Source organism: Perognathus longimembris, chromosome 6 (assembly GCF_023159225.1).
Source record: "Perognathus longimembris pacificus isolate PPM17 chromosome 6, ASM2315922v1, whole genome shotgun sequence".
Classification (NCBI taxonomy): domain Eukaryota; kingdom Metazoa; phylum Chordata; class Mammalia; order Rodentia; family Heteromyidae; genus Perognathus; species Perognathus longimembris.
Window position 1 is genome coordinate 16,195,577 of NC_063166.1, and position 24,317 is coordinate 16,219,893.

At 41.6% G+C, this 24,317-nt stretch overlaps 3 protein-coding genes across 3 annotated transcripts; all 3 read left to right on the plus strand.

Moving 5' to 3' along the window:
• The first annotated feature begins 1,150 nt into the window (after nucleotides 1–1,150).
• LOC125353600 (olfactory receptor 2B11-like) lies at nucleotides 1,151–5,191 on the plus strand. The gene is made up of 2 exons (XM_048349286.1): nucleotides 1,151–1,160; nucleotides 4,224–5,191. The coding sequence occupies exons 1-2, from the start codon at nucleotides 1,151–1,153 to the stop codon at nucleotides 5,189–5,191; spliced, it is 978 nt and encodes a 325-aa protein (XP_048205243.1).
• Nucleotides 5,192–13,673: 8,482 nt separating this feature from the next.
• Nucleotides 13,674–14,791, plus strand: LOC125353601. The gene is made up of 4 exons (XM_048349287.1): nucleotides 13,674–14,125; nucleotides 14,168–14,291; nucleotides 14,323–14,392; nucleotides 14,452–14,791. The coding sequence occupies exons 1-4, from the start codon at nucleotides 13,674–13,676 to the stop codon at nucleotides 14,619–14,621; spliced, it is 816 nt and encodes a 271-aa protein (XP_048205244.1). The 3' UTR covers nucleotides 14,622–14,791.
• Nucleotides 14,501–22,468, plus strand: LOC125352850 (zinc finger and SCAN domain-containing protein 12-like). Its single transcript, XM_048348246.1, is given in 5 exon segments — nucleotides 14,501–15,008; nucleotides 16,161–16,641; nucleotides 20,185–20,287; nucleotides 20,767–21,754; nucleotides 21,756–22,468. Coding segments are annotated over 4 exon segments (1,650 nt in total). The 5' UTR covers nucleotides 14,501–15,008; nucleotides 16,161–16,227; the 3' UTR covers nucleotides 21,901–22,468.
• Nucleotides 22,469–24,317: the final 1,849 nt, after the last annotated feature.

A 24,317-nucleotide genomic window follows, 5' to 3' on the forward strand; every position in this document is an offset into this window, starting at 1 on the left:
CCTCACAAGTAGGCTTTTGAATCACCTAGGGATCTAGTTAAAATACATTGCTTGGGACTCATTCCTAGAGGTTTTAATTCTTGTTTGGTCAGTGGCCCAGAAATGTGTGTTTTAAAAAGCATTCCAAATAAGTTTGAAGCAAGTGAATCACATTTGTAATACTGGGTTCAAATATTAGAGATGAATTAAAAATTAGTCCCACCCATGTTATTAACCCTTGTGAACATTTATTTACCCTTTATTAACATGAGGAAAGAAAGTATTAATTACTGGAAGTCTATCATTAATTAACCAACAATCTTGTCACATAAATAGTCTAATCATCTCTCTGAAGATGAGAAAACGATGTTCACCATACTATCACTCAAAAAAAGCAAAATTTAGTTTCAAAGATACGTCTATCTCTGAAACCCATTTTTTCCTTCCTTCCTTCCTTCCTTCCTTCCTTCCTTCCTTCCTTCCTTCCTTCCTTCCTTCCTTCCTTCCTTCTTTCCTCCCTCCCTCCCTCCCTCCCTCCCTCCCTCCCTCCCTTCTTTCCTTCTCTCTTTTTTCTTTCTTACTATTTGTTAACCTTGGACAAATTACTTAATAACATTAAGCTTCAAGTTCCTCAGCTGCAAAAAGTGAGACCAATAATAGCAATAATAGTGTCTTCCTCAAGGAGTTGTTAAGAGCATGAAATAAAATAATTATTTGTAACATTATTAACAACAACAATAATGCTTTTTTTTTAATGGATGGGGTAAATCCCTGTCTCCTTTGCTATTAAAATGAGGTTAATGAGTAGAGAAACTGATGCAATCTATAATCATCACCAAAAGTGGTAGACATACAACGGATGCTGTTTCTCTGGGGAGATGTGTTTACCCATGAGAGTCTCTGAGAGATCCCTGGTCTGTTAGGTGAGAACTGGTTTTTAATCTGCTTTTGGATCAGATCTGGAGTGAAGAGAAAGCATTTTCTGCCTCCAGAATTCATTTATTCTATCTACTATACCAAGACTTTTGGAGCCTTTTATTGGACCCCTAATGTGATCAGCTCTCTTTCCCCTCTCTCTATTGTGACTTTTAAAATCTGATGTTTCTATAATCTTTCTCCTGACGATGCTACTATAGCCAACCACATCTGGTTAATGTATATATATATCCAAATGAACAAAGGTATGTGCTAAAGGTGACGTCTCTTTCCACCAACATCTACTTCAATATCCTTGGGTTGGGTTGGGTTTGGTTTTATTAGAGTTTGAGAGGAAAATAAGATTTCTGAGTTATACAAGATAAATCAGACTAAGATTCCTCAATGAGCTAAGTGAATTCTCACAATGCTAAATCAGTGACCACCACATGTTCATCTCAGTCTCAGAACTCTGTCCAAAAGATCAGTTGTCTAGGAGAGAAAGGCAGAGGTGAGTGTGCAGGTCGTATGACCAAACAGAAATTCTTTGAAAGCCAGTATTCTGAAGATCAAACTGAGGATCAAACAATATAGAAAATTCCCAAACATCAAATGATTGGGGATATTTCTGAGAGGGCAAGATCTTGAGTTTCTCTTTTCTCCTGTGAATTTATATGCAGACACACTGACTTCCTTTCAGCCATAGCTTATTTTTTTCATTTTTGGAGACATGTTCCCTGCTTGTATTTGTTTGCCATTTCCTACTCTTGGTGGTTAAAACAACGAAACCAACTATCCTAGCTATGGGTTCAGGTAGTTCATGAGTATGCAAATGAATAACTGGTCAAATGGACCAAGAGGTTTCTTCTTCTTCTTCTTCTTCTTCTTCTTCTTCTTCTTCTTCTTCTTCTTCTTCTTCTTCTTCTTCTTCTTCTTCTTCTTCTTCTTCTTCTTCTTCTTCTTTTGCCAGTCCTAGGGCTTGAACTCAGGTCCAGAGCACTGGCTTGGCTTCTTTTTGCTCAAGGCTAGCACTCTACTTCTTGAGCCACAGAGCCACTTCCAACCTTTTCTGTTTATGTGGTGTGGAGGAATCAAACCCAGGGCTTCATGCATGCTAGGCAAGCACTCTACCACTAAGCCACATTCTGAGCCAGGACCTAGAGGTTTCTGATAGAGCCAAGAACCAGTCTCCAGGTGAATGGGCCCGCATGCTAATCCTTATAGGCCAGACTTAACATTGTACCTTTAAAAGGTCTTGTTTGCTTAAATAATCCATTCCAGACAGTCTTAACGAATGCCCTTTCTGTTTCTTATATTCTTTTTTTTTTTTGCCAACTCCTTTCCTTCCTGTATCTTATACCCATGCCTTTCTCCTAAGTTCCACATTCCATTTCCCTACATGCTGGCTGAGCTTAGTTTGTCTTCAGGAATCATTCTGCTTTGCTCCTCCATCCTCAGAACTACTGGTATCCCCTCCCCTCCTCTTTCTCCCCTCCCCTCTTCCTCCTCTCCCCTCCACTTTCCTCCTCTGGCTCTCTCTCCCTCCCTCCTCCCTCCTTTCCATCTCCCTTCCCCCTCTTTCTTTCTCAAACAACAAGATACCACTAAACACCTTGGAGTGGTTGGCAGTACCACATGCCAATACACAGATGAGAAGCAACAGAAATTCCTGTTGATTGATGGTGAGAATGCACAATGGTATATTCAGAAGACACTTTGAAAATATTTTACACAGTCTTCCTATATTATGAAGGACATATTCTTTGATGCTGTCACCATGGGACATTAATCAGAAAGTCAGTGCTCTACATTTTTTGAGAATTTCTGAATTTCATTGTTCCCCTTTCCTTCCTTTATACCCTTTCACTAGATTCAAGTCCTATGCAAGAGCTTCTGATTGACTCATTTTTCAGGTATTTAAGAAAAGAATACATTGCCTATCCTCTAGTAGTTTTATGTTTGTTATTTTTCTTGTCAGACAGAAGGGTCATAAAACCATAACACAAGACTTTGGGCTGAGAATGTAATGCTGCGAATACACCTAGTTTGTGTGAGATCTTGGCATGTAATTCATTAATACAGCATTTGTCTAGCATGCATGAAGCCCTAGATTTGATCCCTAACACTGGAGTGGGGGAGAGGAGGAGGAGGAGAACAAGGAAGAAGAAGAAGGAAGAAGAGGAGGAAGAGGAGGAGGAGAAAGAGGAGGAAGAGGAGGAAAAGAAGGAGAAGGAGAAGGAGGAGGAAGAAGAGGAGGAGGAGGAAGAGGAGGAGGAGGAGGAGGAGGAGGAGGAGGAGGAGGAGGAGGAGGAGGAGGAGGAGGAGGAGGAGGGGAAGAGACAAGAGAGGAGGGGAGAGGAAGAAAGAGATGAGAGGGAGAAGATGAGAAGGAAGAGAAGAGGTAGATTCATGGGTTCTTGTTGCCATTTCCACCAATATATCAGCATATAAGTTCTCAGCAAGGCCAGGTGATGTTCCAAGCTTGGAGAAAAGCCTATTTGGGAGCAGAATATATCCAGCTTCATTTAACATGACTACCAGTTATTTGATAATAACCAAACCTATACCAGGCACTGTTTATCCATACATAATGCCTTTCATGAAAGGGAGGCAATTCCAGGGGGTTGCTGCCATTATAAAAACCATCCCCTAGCCCTTCTGTTTCAGAAAATCCAGCATAGAATGATGGCACATGACCATCAACCTCCATCAGATAGTTGTGTCCTCAGTACCAGTGGGCCAGATCAAGGCTGTTAAAGACTCATCATGGAGTTCACCCACATGTTCCAATAAGGAGTATCAATGACACTTGCATTTGCAGCAATGACATGCTTGGGCTTGTTCTGTCCAGCTTCAGCTGACATCCTTTGGCTAGTGACTTCTTTCTCCTCCCTCCTCTTCCTGATACCATCTCACTCGTCTGGATGCTCTAAGTATCTTACACAAATGAACAGAGCCACCATGGGAATGGGTGCGATACACTGCTTCCCCTAAGGTGTTGTGCATGGTGTTTGGATGTTAAATTAAACTAGTTGCCTTGAACAAAAGTTTATGTTGTACTAGCACAAGCATTAGAAAGACACCTGTATGGTCCTTAAAAAACAACAACAACAATCCCCCCACATCTCAAAGAAGTGAAGGAAAAAACAGCTGCCTAACCACCCAGAGATTGATTTGTCAGAAGTTTTAAATGCCTCATAATACAACAAGGCCACACATTTTTCCTTAACAAAGTGTGAAAACGTTTTTTCTACTAAAGACCTTATCAGGTGTTTATAATGTTAATTATAATAGTTATTCTATTCACTATTCTTGGGACTTGATTTTAGCAGGTCCCTCCTTTCAAATTTCTATGAAGCAAATGAACACAAGTTTTCCAGAAGACTTCCTGCTCCTGGCCTTGATCAAATATCCATGGCTGGATCTTCCTCTGTTCCTTATTCTCCTTACATCATACATGTTCACGTTGTTGGGAAACTTTGCCATCATCCTGGTCTCTCAACTAGATTCTCAGCTCCACAGTCCCATGTATTTCTTCCTTACCAGCCTTTCCTTTTTGGATCTCTGTTTCACCACCACAACAGTACCTCAAATGTTGTTCAACTTAGGAGGGCCCAACAAGAAGATCACTTACCTAGGCTGCATGGCCCAGGCCTATATATTTCATTGGCTAGGCTGTACTGAATGTGTTCTGCTTGGCATCATGGCCTTAGATCGCTATGTGGCTGTGTGTAAGCCTCTGAGGTACTCTGTCATCATGGACCAGAAGCTCTGTCTGCAACTGTCCAGCACTGCTTGGCTCATTGGTTTGGCTAATTCACTGCTTCAGTCCACACTCACAGTCCAGCTGCCCCTGTGTGGGAATCAGGTACTGGATCACTTCTTTTGTGAGCTGCCCGGTCTTATTAAGATGGCTTGTGGGGACACCACTGTCAATGAGATTACCTTAGCGGTGGTGGCCACATTCCTGATCATGGGACCCCTCTCCATGATTCTTGTGTCTTACAGTTACATTGCCCGCACTGTGTTTCGAATCCCTTCTGCTGCTGGGAGACTTAAAGCCTTCAATACTTGCTCATCACACTTATTGGTAGTGTCTTTATTTTATGGGCCGGGAATCTACATCTACATGCAGCCTTCCGGGGATGGCCCTCGAGATGTTATCAAGGTCTTGACCCTGTTTTACTGTGTCATTACTCCTATGGCCAATCCATTCATCTATACCCTAAGAAACAAAGAGGTAATAGGAGCTATGCAGAGGCTTTTGAGGAAAGCCATTTCATCTAAGAGAATGTGAGAAAATGACACTTGTTTTGAATGAATGAGCTCAAGAGTATCCGAAATACCTTTTTTGTTGTTTGTTGACTTCTTTTGTGAGATGGGGGTCTCACCATGTAGCCCAGTCTACCCTCAAACAGTCCAGCTGCTTTTGCCTCTAAAGTGGTTCATGTTAGCCTGAAATGTCCTGTTTTTAATACGTATTCCATTACAACCATGCTCAAAAGAAAAGTTTAAAAAAAAAACTTCATTATGTGTACAAGCAATTTTGTAAGACACCTAAGAATTCATGTGCAAATACTTTTCACTTTCAGTATAGTATCAGAGAAAATGCTCAGACCATCTAAAGTTCTGGAATACACAAATCAGAAAAGAATTACCTTGAAAAGTGTCTCGTTGTATTATAGCTCTAAAGACTTAAAAATAATTATGAAGCCAGCTGCTGGTGGCTTACTCCTGGCTACTCAGGAGGCAGAGCTCTGAGGACTGTGGTTCAAACCCAGTGTGGGCAGGATCTTATCTCCAATGAATCACCAGAAAACCAAAAGTGGTACTGTGTGGTAGAGCACTAGCCTTGAGTGAAAAAAAAAATCTCTGAGATAGCATCCAGACCCTGAGTTCAAGCCTCACGATCAACAAAATAAAAATAAAATCTATTAAAGAACGTCATTAAATATCTTAAAAATATAAAACCATTTTATGAGTTTTTCTGACAGTTTTAAGAACTTACCACACAAAGAAAAGGAACTATCAGTAGGAAAAGAAGATATATTAAATAATGGGGAGTCCATATGATATTTTGAATAACTTGGGTCTCTATTTTAATCACAAATTATAATAAATGTAAATAAAAATGCTGAAATTTTAGTGCTTTCATTAAAAATAAAATACCTTTTCTAACACAGTTGTGAAAAAGGAGTTTATTTCTAACAATTAAATAAATAGAAAATGAGGTCTCAGGATGAACCACAGCAAGATAATGAGGACATATGTAACAAACTAAACATTAACAATTTAGATGAAGTTTAGATGGGCATGGTTGCATATATTGTAATCTCAGCATTCAGGAGGCTGAGGCAGGATTGAGAATTAGTACACCAATGTAACTTCAAAAAAATCTTTGAAATTATTGCTTTAAAATGGTAGCCAATATTACATTTGTACAAAATATAGGACTTATCAGTTGTTCTTATTAGATGAAACCATTTAATAAGCAACAGTAAATACACAGATACTTTGTGTATGGGGAAGATAGTCAACATATCATCACTTGGCAAAACACAGTCAAGCAAACAAGTTTGTTAGCTAGTTTTGTGTTGTTGTTTTTTTTAATTACAAAGTGGCATGAGTTCTGAACTCTTTCTACTAACCCAATATGGGAAATATCATGGCCATACAGAAAGATGGATTTCAGAATCTTGTATTTTAAAAATTGTGAGAAATGCTTTGGCCTATGGAAGTTACTTGAGTCCTCTTATTCCAAGCACCACTTGAGGCTACCACTAGGGGAGAAGCTGTGAAAACCTTTCTCCAATAGGACCAGAGAGGGTCCTCCCCCATTACTGTCACTCAGAAAATGCAGGGAAATGGGGTCTCATTATCCTTTTCATACCAGAGATATACAGGTAGATATAGAACATCACCTACTAGCATATGATATAGTAATTTTAAAGGCAAAATACCCAAACAGCTCTAATTTCTGTCAGTTGAGGATTGGTTGAATAAATAGTGGAAAATACAAGTAAAATAGACACTTCCAAGATGTTGGGCCCTTTCCAGTGATCTGCTCTTCTGGACTTTTGGGTGAATGGATACCAGCTCTCATTGGCCACCACAAGTCTGGACCTGCTGGGGCATGAATCGGCTTAAGTCACTGAGGGGATGAATTTAGTTCTTCTTTTCTCTCCTCTCTCTTCTGGCTCCTGGAGTCAGCTATTGGTGCCTGGTCTGGGCTGACTACCCCATCTGGGCAAATAAGTGTTAAGCTCTCCTTTTCTAGTGGTTTCAGACAAGAAAAACAAAATCCTTGAGTGTAAGCAGATGGCTTTTCTCTAATCCAGAGAGCCCTTGACACAGAAACAGGGAAACCTCTCCAATCTATGGATCAGAAGGGTTGGTTTTTTTTGTTGTTGTTGTTGTTTTGTGGTGTTTTTTTTTTTTTTTTTGCCAGTCCTAGGCCTTGAACTCTGGGCCGAGCACTGTCCCTGGCTTCTTTTTGCTCAAGGCTAGCACTCTGCCACTTGAGCCACAGCGCCACCTCTGGCCGTTTTCTATATATGTGGTGCTGGGGAATTGAACCCAGGGCTTCATGTATGCCAGGCAAGCTCTCTTGTCACTAGGCCACATTCCCAGCCCCCAGAAGTTTTTTGTTCTGTTTTTTTTTTTTTTTTTTTTTTTTTTTTTTTTTTTTTTTGCCAGTCCTGGGAAAACTCAGGGCTTGAACACTAGCCCTGGCTTCTTTTTGCTCAAGGCTAGCACTCTACCAGTTGAGCCACAGTTCCACTTCTGTTTTTTTCTATATATGTGGTACTGAGGAATCAAACCCAGGGGTTCATGTATGTGAGGTGAACACTTTACCACTAGGCCATATTCCCAAACCCTGGATCAGAAGTTTTGAAAGAATTTTAAAGAGCAATATTATATGTGTATGATATTTTGAATGTACATCAGGAGTCTGGGAGCCCTATATTCAATCCTACTGTTATTTTTAAAATAGAACATGACTATGGGTGCTGGAGGTTCATGCCTATAATCCTACCTACTCAGGAGGCTGAGATCTGCTAATCCCTACGCAAAGCCAGTATGCTAGGAATGTTCATGAGACTGGCACACACACACACACACACACACACACACACACACACACACGGTGATATTTCTATTCTATTTATTTCTACATACATTTAGTCATAATATATAATATATATATATATAATCCTCTAATCTTATGTAGAAAGATGGCATATTGTTTATACTTCTACACCTTGATCTTTATGCATCATAACAAGAATTACCTCATTCTTTTTACAGGCACGTTGTATTTCATTTGTTGGTAATCCATAGTTTAGCAAGCTTTTATGTGTGAAAAAATTACTATATAAAATGTTATTTAAGTCAAGTGCTGGTAGTGTATGCCTGCTACACAGCAGGTTGAAATCTGAAGATCACAATTTGAAGCCAGTCCAGGCAGAAAAGTCCATGAGACTCTTATCAAAAAGCCAGAAGTAGATGAGCAAATGAGGCTCATGCCTGTAATCCTAGGAGACTGAAATCTGAGGATCAAGGTTCCAGCCTAGGCAGACAAATTTTTTGAGAGATTTTCTCTACCAGCAAAAAGCTAGAGTGGAGGTATGGCTCAAGTGATAGAGCACCAGCAGTAAGTTGAAAAAGTTGAGAGTGAAAGGTCTTTAAAGTTCCAGTGCATTAAAAAGTGAGGAGGGGCAGACACGTGGTTGGGTGTTGTGGGACAGTATATGTCTATAATTCCACCTACTCAGGAGATTGCAATCTGAGGTCAGCCCAAGCAGAAGTGAGAGACCCTATTTGAACATACTAGAGTGGGGGTAGAGCACTTGCTTAGCAAGCACATCATCCTGACCTCAATCCCTGGTACCACACACACACACACAAAGCACACAGATTGTAGAGTGAAGGTAAGAGAAATATAGACTTAAGTAAAACTAACTTTTCATGCAATTATGTTTTTCAGAAAGTCATAAAATATCTAGATTTGATAACTATCTTAAATGATTCTCCAAATATCAAAGCAATATGTTTAAACAACTCCATTACATCTGGTCTTAAATGATTTAAAATATGAACAAAGGATGTGTTTCTAATAAAATGATTTTACATCTGTCAATTGGACTTTGGTTTATTTTGTGCTTTCTTCTCAAGAATTCTCTTTTTTTGAAATGATAAAATACTAAGAAAAAGTGTTATATATGCTGTAGGGGCAGATGTACTCCTTTGAGAACAATCATACTATGATTAAGATGACTAACAGTTCACCTTACCATCTTCCTTTGTTGTCTGATATTGTGCTTATTCTCTTATGCTAATTATTTTATTTAGGATACAAATTCCTCATTTGCTGGGTTGTTTGGTGTACAGTTTCCTAGATTCTGCTAAAAACCAGCTCAATCAGTTTCTGAGGCAGGCCTGAGAATCTGCATTTGAGTTAGTACACCATGCTTCTTAGATACAAGGGAACTATGACTTACTGTCCAATCTGAGATATTTGAGAGTTTAAGTACAGCCACATAACAGGCATAACCCAGGATGTATATGGTCCCCTTTCTAATATCTTGCACTAGACAATATCCCTTAAATTGAGGAGACAGAAACCAAGATTGAGAATTGGAAAGGATACAGTGTTCTTTCATGAAAGCTATGGAAATAAATGAAACCAGCTGTTAGAGACTTCAGTGTAGACTGCCACCTTCCTAGTTTTAAATAACTCCCAGTAACAGATCGATTGGATTAGGAGAATAAGATAGTATGTCTACAAAAACTGAACAAAGAGATTGTACCCCTGGCACCTTCATCCTCTGTATCATAAATGTGTTGGGATGTGAGGAAATACCTAGAATGAAAGTGAACCAGATATTGTGTCCCATTGTTTAATAAATTATCATATATAATCCACATAAATGTTGGTTGTGGTCCTAGATCCCTCACATCATGGAGATACCAAAGGTAAATTACAACTGACATTGTAGCCATATTCAGCAATTACCTCAAGATCATTTAGTGCATGCAAACTGTGAACTCAGGGCCTTGGTGCTGTTTCTGATCTTTTGTGCTCAAAGCCACCACTTGAGCCACAATCCACTTCCAGCTTTTTACTGGTTAATTGGAGATAATATTATGCCCAGATTTCGGGGTCCCCAAAGACCATCAAGAAGCCAAAAGCCAATGTAATCACACGAGAGTCTTTATTGCAAGCTCAAGCCTGGGCTCATGATCATCGCCGATGCAGCGGGTCTGAATTGAGAGCCATGACCCTCCATTCAGCAGGGTAATTATAGGGCTTTCACAGTAGCATACAGCGAATCACATTTCATCGCAGGAAAATCATAAAACAACATAGCAACAAGCTAGCAACTAAAAGGTGATTGGCTAACTTGTGGGCTTTACAATGATTGGTTTAAGTAAATGACCTAAGTCTCAGGGGTATTTGTCCAAGTCATTCTTGACATGAGGGGACACCTGGAATTTCCTGTTATGTCTTGATTATTGGTTATTATGAGAGTTTTACTGCCCAAAGAAGTTATTGACATTTTCTTGATTACTTGGTCATTAGGAGAGTTTCACTGCCCAAAGGAGTTATTGACTCTTTTCCTGGAATCTCTGCACTTCTGTATTTTGTCACAGGGGCAGGTTTACGGTCTTAAGTACACACCTGCTGGGAGTGGGCCTTATTTCTCAGAAGTGGCTACTCTCATTTATGAGGGACACAACACATTAACCATATTTCAAAAACACAAAACACACTGGCCACACTTCAATACATTTCCTTTGTGTCACAATGGCTAAAGCATTCTAACTTTAACTGACCTCTGGTCAAAGGAAGTTTCTCTGGCTACCTCATTATTTTAGACTGCATTTTGTTCAGGCTCTTCACATTGACATGTTCTGCAGTTATTCCAGGAAGCTTCAGGGCCCGGTCAGGCCCAAGCTACAATATGGAGCAATGGCTGCTCAGGTTCTTCAATAAGAGTCTAACAGACTTTCCTGCCCAGGCTGGTTTTGAACCTCGATCCTCAAATATAGTTTCCTAAGTAGCTATGATTACAGGCGTTGAGTCCCTGGTGCCTCAAACTGTGTTCCCCAGAGTCTTAAATGACTTCTTAGATGTTACTTGGCTGTCAGCGATCCCCCACCTCCAGTGCAGTCCTGAGCACTGGCCTGTGCTGGCTTTTAAGCATTCTTAGCTGGGGTGGGGAGAGGGGAGGATACAAGCATGTTCAGTAAGGCTGTTTGTTTGTTCTAGCCAATGCCTGCTCCAGAAGTCGCTTTTAAATTTAAACTTCCCGCTAAAGGTTTCAGGTGGGGGGGGGGGTGTACATCAGAATTGGCAGGAAACTGAAGGGCGGGATAAAGTATGCATTAAGTTAATCAGGAAAAAGCAGAAGCAGAGTTACAGAAGCTAAGCAGCTGGGGTTAGTCAGTAACCAAGTGCTTTGGACAAGGGTTACAGTTTAGTTTTAAAATTACAATAGTATGTGGGGCTGGGAATATGGCCTAGTGGTAAGAGTGCTTGACTCGTATACATGAAGCCCTGGGTTTGATTCCCCAGCACCACATATATAGAAAATGGCCAGAAGTGGCGCTGTGGCTCAAGTGGCAGAGTGCTAGCCTTGAGCAGGAAGAAGCCAGGGACAGTGCTCAGGCCCTGAGTCCAAGGCCCAGGACTGGCCAAAAAAAAAAAAAAATTACAATAGTACAATCAGAGCATATTTCATAAACATTACATTTTACCCTCATCCCGTTTAGTCTAATTATAGTGACTCGCTTCGAGAAGTGTCCAGGAACCAGTTCATTACTTAAATGATGTAAATAACTAATTTGTTATTATACTAACTTTATATAACAAGTATTGATGATATTGTTCAGTATTAATGTCATTGTTCTTTGCCCTGCATTATGTAGTTGCAATTGCCCACACCTGTAACCGCCCCCCCCCCCACCCCGGGAGGGCTACATCCTGGTTTTTTTTTTTTTGTGGGTTTTTGTTGTTGTTGTTTTTGTTTTTGCCAGTCCTTGGGGACTTTTCACTCTAGCACTCTAGCACTTGAGCTACAGCGCCACTTCTGGCTTTTTCTATATATGTGGTGCTGAGGAACTGAACCCAGGGCTTCATGTATAGGAGGCAAGCACTGTACCACTAGGCCATATTCCCAACCCCACATCCTATTTTTGTCAACAGATGCCCAGATGGTTTCCATTATGGTCAAGACTCACTGACTGTGTGAAACTGGTTCCTGGACACTTCTTGAAATTAACAAGCCACTACAATTAGGCAAAAGGGAAAATTCCTGTGGTTTTGTGGTCTAAACACATCCTTTTGAGATGGCTTGGGGCTGCATCTTGAGATCCTGACCTCGAGTGCAGTCCTGGCAGGCCAGTATTTTCTCGCTCAATAAAATTCTTTCCATCCCTGATTGTCATCTGAGTGGCCTCGTCGATTTCTGGATCCCATAACAATTACTTTCGAGATATGTTCAGAAACTGGTTACAAACAGGTCTTGACCATAATGGAAACCATCTGACCATCAGGTGATAAAACAGGGTGAAACTTTCCTGGTGGGGGGGGCTTTACAGGTGGGGGCAATGCTAGGCAAACAAGTCCTGTAAGTACAGCTCAGGCCAGGTTACATTAAACAATACCAATCATTGTTGTTAAGGACTAGCGCCAGGGCTAGCGTCAGTAGATGGTCAATTATCTGCATTTTCATCATTTCACTTTCTAACAGCTTCATCTGTAACACTACAAACTGGAAGCAACCTGAAGATGTCCTTCAGTGGTGAATGGTTAAATAGTGCTATGTCCATACCAAGAAATACTACTGAGGTTGTAAGGCCTAGACAAAATATCAATACAATCTAAATAATTTAGGTAGCCAGAAGTCAGTGGAGCTAGGATATTTTGAGTCATTATTTAAAACGTACCCATGGCCTTGCCTAAATAATTGAGCTTGAATAAAAACTGTTTTACTTTGCCACACATAGGGCAAAGTTGCCTCAGCCAACTATTAACAATGTTAATCCCTAGCAGCTATTCTAAGAAAATGCCAAGGACTTAGACTCTAGGAAGCATATCTCTAACCCTCTTTTTGCGGCAAACTCCCTGGCTTCAGCCAATCAGCAGGTGGCGGAGAAGGCCTCAAGGTCCAGCTGCTTCTTCGGGCAGCAAAATAACAAATAGACAGCCCTGCAGGATGGCACTTATGTCATGAGGGCTGGGACCATGGAGCTTAAGTGACAGCCCCCCATGAGCTAGCCAACCACCTTTTCCAGACTTGTTACCCAGTTCCACCGATTGCACCCCCCAGCTTTTAAAATTGTTTTATGATTTTCTCGCGGTGCGATGTACTTTGCTGTATGATACTATGATGCATGGAATGCCCCTAACAACCCTATAAAAACCCTACTAGATAGAAGGGCGGGGCTCTCAATCCAGATCCGCTGCTTCCAGATCCGCTGCATCGGTGGAGGTTGTGAATCCAGGCTTGGGCTTGCAATACAGTCTTGTGTACTTGCATCGGAATCGGCTCTTTGGTGGTCTTTGGGGACCCCTGAAATCTGGGCTTATCAAGGTAAAAAACAAACAAACAAATGAACCATGTAAAAGTTACATAAGTTAGTAAGTTCTTTTAAATATAATTTTCCAGTCGAGCTCTGGTGTTTCGGCACATCGTCAAGCACATACAAGGGCACCGCTGAGGTAACAAAGCCAGGAAAACCCAGCAGCAGTTGGGCCTTGTCAAGTCCGGGGAATGGTGGGGCATTTCCCCCCAATCTTAGGAGAGATTCCAGCCATCCCCGACCCACTCAACGTCGTGGGAAGTGGTGATGAAAATCCATGTGAAAGGACGGAGACAACCAATCCCGTTTACCCGCCGGCCGGAGAAGCCCCACCTCCCCTCTCCCATTGGTCCTCAGGAAAAGACCACCGAGTTGAAAGCTCCGCCCTCATTTTCCTAGAGCTATCGCAGAAGTGCACCGCGCGGCCGGAGCTGACCCTGTCCTCCGCGCCCGTCGCTCAGGCTGGTGCGAGTTACTCTCGGCGGGTTCCGGTTGCCGGGGAGTCACGTCTTCAGCCCTTCTTCCCGGCAAAGGAGTCCTCAGATGGCCATCTGCGGCCTCCGGTGAGCGGACTTGTGCTCCTGGCACGGCGGCTGCAGGCGAGAAGGGGCGAGAAGGCGGGGACTTCTGTGTCTGGGTCCCGTCCCCACCCCCCCCACCGGGTCCCGCCCCCACCCCCCCCACCGGGTCCCGCTCGTCTGCGCATGCTCTTTCGGGACGTCCGCGTCCTCCGATGCGCGTACGGGTGGCGGAAAGTTCCTCGCAGGCCGAGGCCAACCTTCGGCCCCTGCGGGAGTGGGTCTGGAACCCGCAGTGAGTCAGCCTGTGACTCCCTCCACATCTGGGTTTGCCTTAGGCTTCAGGTTATGTGTCTTCCGTTTCGACATTTCTGGATCCTCTGGGTCACTCCCTGCGAACCCGGCTGGGTTTGGTACGGGAAAGCCAGTGCAACTGGTGCACCTGGGCGTCCTGCGAGAGGAGAATCGAAACCAGACACGGAGCATACTGAAAATGCCGGAGAAGCGTGTTGCCAACGCGCGCCCGGGGAGAGTGGTTCCCGGGGTGCTTCGGGAAAGGGCGACGCGGATGAGCCCGACTGCACCCAGCCAAGGGGCGGGAGCAGAACCGGGTTATTTTAGCCATCTTAAGAATGAGGTCTCCCATCAATATCTCGGCTTAAAGCCTCGGGATCAAGGAAAAGAATCAGACACTGAAGCATAGAAAAGCTGAAGTGTGTCCCGCAGGACGATTCCTGGCGAGCTGCGGAGTAGCCGGATGGCCCCTATGCAGTATTTTCCCTGCTCTAGTTGGAAAAAAAAAATGAGACTGGATTTCCTTTGGATTTGGTTTACTACTAAATTCAGATTAACTAGTTGAATGAGGGCTTATGGAGCCGCTGTGGATTTGCGCATGATTAGCTTGCCAGATGACTGCATGCTTGCTCCTCAGACAGACTGGCTTGTCTTGACCTGGACTTGGCGAAGCCAAGAAGTCATTTAGGGTCATCATCTTTGTCCACACACTGGGTGAGGGCTCTACTTTGAGGTTATTGGGACTTGGTGCCAACCTTTTAGGCCCCAGGAATTTTATCAGAACTTACAGTGATGAGGGGAGGTGATTTTGCAGGGTCGGGGGGATGTTTCTTTGAAAGCCAGGGGGCGCCTCTTGGGGCCCATGTGGTCTTCTGAGGTCCTGGTAACTATGGAGTGTAGTTTAGTTGTTGCCTCGGCAACCAGAATCGTTTGTGTCATCTACCTACCTTTAAATTTGGGGCTGTAGAATCGCGGGTAGAAGAAATCCATTTTAAAAAACAAAACACCAAAAAATCCTTTTCCTTTTATAAATGAATAATGACACGTAGAGACATGTAACTCGTGGGAGAAATGTCACATGACTATACTGCTTCCATGATTTTCCCAGTTTCCAAAGCTATCAGACGCTGATCTAAAATATTTGTTTTAGCAGGGCGCCAGTGGCTCACACATGTAATCCTAGACACTCAGGAGGTTCAGGTCCCAGGATCGAGGTTCAAAGCCATCAGAAAAGTCCCTATGAAACTCTAACCTCCAATTAACCACTCAAAAACCTGAAGTGGTACTGTAGCTTAAGTGGTAGAGTGCTAACCTTGAATTTAAAGAGACTTAGGGACCGCACCTAGTCCCCAAGTTCAAGCCCCACAACCGACCAGGAAAAAAAATATTTTATCCCATTTAGTTGTTTTGTCCCACTTTTTTTTCCAGTAGAAAGTTTTTTTTTGTTTTTTTTTTTTTTTTGGCCAGTCCTGGGCCTTGGACTCAGGGCCTAAGCACTGTCCCTGGCTTCTTCCCGCTCAAGGCTAGCGCTCTGCCACTTGAGCCACAGCGCCGCTTCTGGCCGTTTTCTGTATATGTGGTGCTGGGGAATCGAACCTAGGGCCTCGTGTATCCGAGGCAGGCACTCTTGCCACTAGGCTATATCCCCAGCCCCAGTAGAAAGTTTTGGACATGTTCTTCTACCAAGTGATACTCCTCCATAAAGGTCTTGGCATCTTTTCCATACTTTAATTTTTCTTTTTTAGTCCCAAGCATTTTCTGTCAAAGAACATGTATTTCCTGCTTTCAAAGGACATAATTGAATTCTTAGAATTTGTGATTCTAATTTATGGTAGTCTGTGTTAACAATGATGTCTTATTCCTCAGGTCCACTGGGGGAGAAGCTTTACTAGGGAAATATTACTTAAAATACTGATAGAACTTTTTCATAACTATGATGGGAACTTCCTGGGATATCCAGACCCACAAGAATCAGGAAGAGCTTTTGGAAGTAAAGATAGAGGAGGAAGAAGCTGATCAACATGCCACTGGAAACGATCCAAACTTGCCAAAGAACAATATCCATAGCAGAGAGGTCTTTAGACAGTACTTCAGGCAGTTCTGCTACCAGGAAACGTCTGGACCCCGAGAGGCTTTGGGCCGACTCAGAGAACTTTGCAATCAGTGGCTGAGACCAGAGACCCACACCAAAGAACAGATCCTAGAGTTACTGGTGTTGGAGCAGTTCCTGACCATCCTGCCAGAGGAGCTCCAGGCTTGGGTACAAGATCGCCATCTAGAGAGTGGGGAAGAGGTGGTAACTGTATTGGAAGATTTAGAGAGAGAGCTTGATGAACCAGGAGGCCAGGTAAGGAAGAAAGTAAAATAGTTTGTATTTAAAAAAGGAAAATTGTGGATTTCTAGGCTAGAGTGAAATATAACATTTCATAAGCATGCTGACTCATATTGATGACACCTGAGTGCATCAGAAATGGACCTGAGTTTTGTTGATATTGAGGAATATTGATGAATATGATTTTAGCTTTTGTTCCTGTTTTTGGAGACTGGGTAGCTTCTGTCGGGTCCTGAATTATCATCCTCCTCCTTCAGACTCAGACCAATGAATTATCTAATTCTGCATGGTCCTAGAGCCAATCCTAGAAAACCTTGTATAAAGAACATAAAGCAGAGCAATAATAAAACATGAAGTATACCCGAGCATTAGGGTACAAAATAGAGTGGAACAGGAAGGAACATGTGGCAAAATGAAGTCTGAGATAGAATCGTGAAAATGACTTAAAAGGGTAAGACATGTTTTAGGTAAGAATTAAGGAAAAATGATGGGTAAGATATCTAAGCCTCTTTTGAAGCTTGAAAGAATAGTATAATGAAGACATAATAGAGGTAAAGACTGTAGGTGGTCCCTCAAATATTTACTGAATATCTATTTTGTACTTGGTACATCGGTAAAAGCAGATACAAGATTCTGAACTCATGTGGATTCTGGTCTATTGAGAGGAGATTGGGAGTAAACAAAAACAACAAACATGTAACATGTTAGGTGGTGATACATTCCATTTAAAATAATAATAGGGCAGAGAAAGGGAATAGTGAAAGAAATGAAGGCCAGAATGTTTTTGATAGATAAGGACTTTCAGATAGGCTCTGACATTTAGAGCAGATATTTAAAGCATCAGCAGAAGAAATAGGAAATCAAGGAGAAGATGCAACAAAATAGTTACAAAAGAGATTATATCATGAGGGAACTTGTAGACTTTTACAAAGACTTTAGATTTTTCTGAGATGGAGTCTTGAAGGGTTGTGAGCAAAAGTGGTGTAATTGAACTTAAATTTAAAAATAGTCACTAGCTGTTAAAAAAGTTAAGTAGAGGGGCTGGGAATATGGCCTAGTGGTAGAGTGCTTGCCTTGCATACATGAAGTCCTGGGTTCGATTCCTCAGTACCACATATATAGAAAAGGCCAGAAGTGGAACTGTGGCTCAGGTAGTAGAGTGTCAGCCTTGAGCAAATAGAAGCCAAGGAACAGTGCTCAGGCCCTGAATTCAAGCCCCAGAACTGGCAAAAAAAAAAAAAGTGGAGCTGGAGGGATTTAGGGAAGGAGCAAGAGAGATTGATGAGATGTCTTAGTAATGGAGATGCTAAGACATGGTAAGATTCCTGATGTATTTTGAAAATAGAACATATAGAATTTGTTTTGAAACAGCATACGGAGTTAAGAATTATGCTTAAGCTTTACATCTGAACAGGGATGGATTTGTTATTCAAAAAGATAATAAGATGAGTGGGTATGAGGAGGAGAAACAAGAAATAAAGAACTGGGAGAGAGCAAAGGAAGGGTGACATTGACCAAAAAGAAATGTACTCTACCTGACTTATGTGACTGTAACCTCTCTGCACATTTACAGTAACAATAAGAAAATAATTTTTTAAAAAATGAAACAAATTACCATATAAACAAAAAACAATAAGAGGTTTGGATATGTTAATTTTGAGATTACAGTTAGAATCCAAGTAGAAAAGTTGAGCAAGCAACTTGATATAATGAGTTAGAATTCAGTGGTGGGATTATTTCTAGAAATATAACTTCTGGTACTCCTCAGACCATGGTAATATTTAAAGACATGAAAAAGGGTGAGATCATCAAAGGAATACATAGTGATGCAAATTGAAGAGTTTTCCTGGGAGGTAGGAAGAGAACCCAGATGTAGAAAAAAGACTGGTTTTAAACATGTTGAGTTTGTATTGTCAAGCACTCCTCTTTCTGAGAATGTGCCTTTGGTACCTAATGAGGATCTAGCCAGAGATCCTGGGAGACAGGTAAGGCTTACTGTATTGGCCTCTTTCCCCCTTTTCTCAAAATTTGAAGACCCAATCATCCTTTTAAATACATTTGGCTGATTCTGGCTCCTATTTATTGTAAAGGAAGAGGTTGTAAAATAAAACTATTAAGGAAATAAGGGCAGTGCAAATGATTTCTTATTTACAACATTTAGCCACTGAGAGGGACAGGACAATCTGAGGGCCTGGGGTACCCTGGCACCCTGTGCTAAGGGCTTTATATACATGATATAGTGCAATTTCAGAGTAAACAGCCAGCTTAAGGTCACAGAGTTCAAAATGAAAAGAATAACTACCAGCCCTGCCTTCATTGAACCAGTCTAGAGAAACTTTCAAATTCAAGAGGAAAGGTACTAATAGAGGAATGGGAGCCACCTAGTAGCTGAAATTTCTAAGTAAATGAATTGCAGGAGCAAGGGTCAGAGGGGAGCAGAAAGGAATGGAGGCAAAAGTAGAAATAAGGGGCTGGGAATATGGCCTAGTGGCAAGAGGGCTCGCCTTGTATACATGAAGCCCTGGGTTCGATTCCTCAGCACCGCATATATAGAAAACGGCCAGAAGTGGCGCTGTGGCTCAAGTGGTAGAGTGCTAGCCTTGAGCAAAGAGAAGCCAGAGACAGTGCTCAGACCCTGAATTCAAGGCCCAGGACTGGAAAAAAAAAAAGTAGAAATAAGAGCTTTGTGGGGAGAGAGGTTGGGGATTACCTTCCTCTAAGATACAAGGGAGAGAGGAAAGTATGAGGGTAGATAGATATGTGAGGGCTAAAGGAATGGCTCCTTTGGGAGAGCTTGTGTCTTCCAATGCAAGAGTCCTGACTATAACTGCAGTACTATCAAAAAAAACAAAATGATGAGGGGTGGAGGGAAGAGAGGGATGATTGTGAACTTGGGTCACAATTTATAAAAAAAAGATGTGTAGTAAATAGAGCATCTTTTTAGAGAATAGTGAGGGGGAAACCTCAGAAGGGCAGAGGGTACTGCAAGCATTAATATGGAGGTAATGTTTCTCCTTATCATTTCTTTCTGCTTCTCTCATCTGTCTTTTTTTCTTCATCTTTCCCCCTCCTTTCTCCTATTTCTGCATATGATTCTCCACTTCAGTCTCCTAAGTAAGTAGAGCTAAGGGCCCACTGGGAGCTTCTTTCTGTTATCATTTCTCTTCATTATTAATTTTCATTTATCCCTTTTCTGTTATCCCTCATTTTCTTCTAAATTCTTTTTGTCCTCCTTGCAATCTCACTTTTTAACCTTCTCCTTCTGTGCTTTGTTTTTCCTTTGTCTTCATTTTTCGAGCAAAGGCAAAGAAGTTAATAGCGCCACAGCTGTTAACAATAGGGAAAATTCTACCTAGGAAAGGACTGTTCCCCAGAGGACTTGACATTTACATTGGAGAATAGGTAGGCTGAATTGTGGGAAGGAGGTCATTTCAGATTTCGGCAAGCTAGGTACGTATGAACACTGTACTCTTCTTGTATTCTCTTACCAGACTGTATGTGTATCTCTTTTTTTCCTCTGGCCAAAGTATACTGATGAAAAAAAAAATGTTCTTGCAGGAAATACCTCTAGGAACTGAACAAGAGCCCAGTATGACTCTCCAGTCACTGAAAGCAGGGCTAAAGTGTGAACCTCCAGAACTTGAAGTCAAAGAGGAGCAAGGTAAAGAATAAAGACTCATTTTGACAGGGCTACCACAGACCATAAAGACTTACCTGTTTGTGGTCATTAAAGTTAGGAAAGCATCTTTAGGAATCTGATGTGCATACTTTGACACTCAGCAAGCATGGTTTTGTCACTTCCATTCTTTTTTTTCTGGTGCCGCAGCTCAAACCAGAACTTCATACATATTATGACAACCATAGCCCCCATGTATTTGTTTATTTAGTGCCAATCCTAAGGCTTGAACCCAGGCCTGGGAACTGTCCCTGAGCTTTTTTGCTCAAGGCTAGTGCTCTACTACTCCTGGATTTTTGGTGATAAATTTGAGGTAAGAGTCTCATGGACTTTATATATTATGTCCTTTTACAATCATGTAGAAGCTTTGAGTTCTGATGTGGGTGTCACAAATAATTTTATGTTGCCTAATGAAGCTATGACTGGAAACACTATCACTATTAACATTTAACATCCCTTTGTAGTTTCAGATAAGACTAGAAATGAATGCAGGAATTTAACTCTAAAAGAAGTTTCTGAAGAAATGAAATCAAATGGAAGTATATCTGGCCAATTTGAAAATGATATACGCCAGTCTGATCAGTATGGAGAAACTCATAAATCTGAAGGAGAATCTTCTCATTGGTCCAGGGAGGATAAACATGCTACCTGTGATAAACACGGAGGAAATATGATGGAGAGCTCAGATCATGCTGAACACCAGAGAAGCTATTCAGGAGAAAAATCTTATGAGTGTGATGACTGTGGAAAAGCTTTCAGTAAGAATTCACATCTCACAGAACATAAGAGGATCCATACTGGAGACAGGCCCTTCAAATGTGAGGAGTGTGGAAAAGCTTTCCGTTGGAGAACTGTGCTTATGCGACACAGAGTAGTCCACACAGGAGAGAAACCATACAAGTGTAATGAGTGTGGCAGAGCCTTTGGTCAATGGTCAGCTCTGAATCAACACCAGAGACTTCACTCAGGAGAAAAACACTACCACTGCAGTGAATGTGGCAAAGCCTTTTGCCAGAAAGCAGGCCTCTTTCATCATCTCAAGAGCCACCGAAGAAACAGACCATATCAGTGTCTTCAGTGTAATAAGAGTTTTAATCGGCATTCCACACTCACTCAGCATCAAGGAGTTCACACTGGCACAAAGCCCTATGAGTGCAAAGAGTGTGGAAAGGCTTTCGTTTATAACTCATCGCTTCTTACGCACCAAGTGATCCACCACAAAGAGAAGTGCCATCAGCCCAAGGAACACAGGAAATCCTTCCATCAGAGTGGCCCTACTCAGCATCCGCGGATCTGCACTGGAGAGAAACCCTACAAGTGTGATGTATGTGAAAAAGCCTTTATTCAAAGGAGAGGTCTGACAAAACATCAGCGAATTCACACTGGAGAGAGACCTTATAAATATGATAAATGTGGAAAAGCCTTTACTCAAAAATTGGTCCTCTCAGAACATCAGGATCCACACTAGAGAAGGGCCCTCCAGTTGTGATGGGAATGACAATGCCTTCCAAGGAATTACCAGCCTTATTCAACAACCGAGAAACCTCACTGGGGAGAAGCCCTACAAATATGATGAATGTGGCAAGGCCTTCACATAGAGGTCAGATCTTATTTAGTAAGCATTAGAAACTCCAGAATAACATCGTCCCTATATATGTAAAGAGCATGTGGGATCACTTAGTGAGAACTCAGCTCTTCCTCAACATCAGATCATCCACAAAGGAAGAGAATCTGTTTCTGTGTGATATCTACAAGGAAGCTGTTGCAAAGAATGCAGGCTGGTGAGAAACATAATTTGTAATGATTTGGGCCAAACTGGCAGTTACTTTTGCTACCAAGGAACTTCAGCTATTGAATGATAACCCATTTCATGCTGCCCATTGCATTGGTGGTATGAAGAGTACAACAGATTTCTTTCTTCACTGTTTATATCCTAGTGTGGGTTATGTAAAATCTGCATACTTAAATTAGAACACTAGACGTTTACAGCTAGTGCTCAGTATGACAGTTGATGGCTTTAAGTTGGAAACACTTTGGGTGTAGACTGTGGGAAGGCTAGAATGCTAGGAATTTCAGTCAGTCGTTTGACAGTTTCAATTTCCAAAATACCTTTGTAAATTAAATTTGTTCACCACTTTTGGGGCTGGAAATATGGCTTAGTGGTAAAGTGCTCCCCTCCTATAGATACATGAAGCCCTGGGTTCAGTCCCTCTGCACCACATATATAGAAAAAGCTGGAAGTGGCATGGTGGCTACATGGTGGCTAGCCTTGAGCAAAAAGAAGTCAGGGACAGTGCTCAGGCCAAGCCCCAGGACTGGCAAAAAAAAAAAAAAAAAGCAACAAATTTGTTTACCACTTTTAAATGATGAGGCTACTAACTATGGAGGTGGTGACAGTTGTAATGCCACAGAAAGTAAAAGGCCAGCAACTTAAGTACAGGTGTATGGCTTCTAGTTCTATCTCATTATACTGGTGATTCCTTAACAATGCACAAGCCACATTATAAGTATACCTAGCTTATCTGTATTTATAAAAATAATTTTTAATTTCTACCAAGATAACCTGTTTTTCTTGTTTTTGGTCAGTCAGGGGCTTGAACTCAGGGTCCCTGAGGTCTTCTGCTCAAGGCTAGCACTCTACCACTGTAAGCCACAGAGACTTCTGGTTTTCTGGTGGCTAACTGGAGATGAGGCTCACACTTCTGCCCACGCTGGCTTGGAACTTCGATTCTCTGACCTCAGCCTCCAGAGTAGTTAGGATTACAAGTGTGAGCCACCAATGCCCAGCTGAGATATCCTATTTTTTTTCCCACCTCCTTTTCTACCTTAACCAATTCTACAATTTGTTTTTTAAATTATTTTTTGAATTCAGGCTTTGGATACTACCCCTGAGCTTTTTTGCTCACCATTAGCATTATACCACTTGAGCCAAAGCTCCACTTCTGTTTTTTTCATGATTAATTGGAGACAAGAGTCTCAGACTTTCCTGCCCAAGCTGTCTTTTGAACTATAATCCTCATATCTCAGCCTCCTGAGTAGCTAGGACTACAGGTTTGATCCACTGGTACCCAGCTTGACTACCAATTTTTGGGACCACAAATTGTGAGAAAAAGAGTAAAGTCTAGCTTCCTCTTTGGAGAAATGATGTGATTTACCCTAACCCTCCCAAAGGTATGATGGAAGGAATCCACTCAACTGTGGTATGCAAGTTACTTAATCTCACAATGTCTAAATTTATAGAACACTTTTGGTTCTTTATGCTGAAGATAGAATCCAGGGCCTGCCTTCTGCAAGGCTTTTCTACTGAGCCTTCTAAATAATATTTGTTGCTTTTAGAACTTACGGTATTGTTTACTGTTTGTCTGGAATTCTCTGAAAGGGAGAATCAAAGGGATAAGGATTGTGGTCTTTCAAGCTTTATTAACAAACATTTTAGAAATAATGGAGATGCATGTGCAAAGAATTTATAGGAAATCCCACTTTCTCCTAATTTATTTAGTGTTCTGACACAACGGAGTGCCTATTAACATTTTTTTTTTTTTGGTCTTAGGAAGAAAACTAGTACAAGGAAATACTCCCAAGCTGGAATGAATCTTCTGCTGACCTCTCTAACTCCAGAATCACACTCCTCTTGCAGGAAAGATCTAATAATGGACTTAATAGAGGAAGAGGGCTGTGCCAGAGACTTAAGAATCAGTCTAGCAAGGAAATCGCAGATCTTTCTTTAGCCTTTAGGATGTTTACTTCCAAACTTAAATACTTGAATCTCAGAGAACTTCAGAAGACTCAGGGAACTTTGCTCACAATTGCTGAGACCAGAAATAGGTAAGGAGGAGTTGCTGGAACAGGTCCTTAGCCTAGATAGGATATTTAGAATGTGAAGAGGAGGCAGTGGTTGTGCTGGAAAAATTTCAGTGATAACTTGAATGAAGGACAAGCATAGTGGGAGGGCTTAGGAGGATCATTTGTTTATGGCTTTATTAGTGAAAGGCTTTGGGAATAACACAGCAACAAT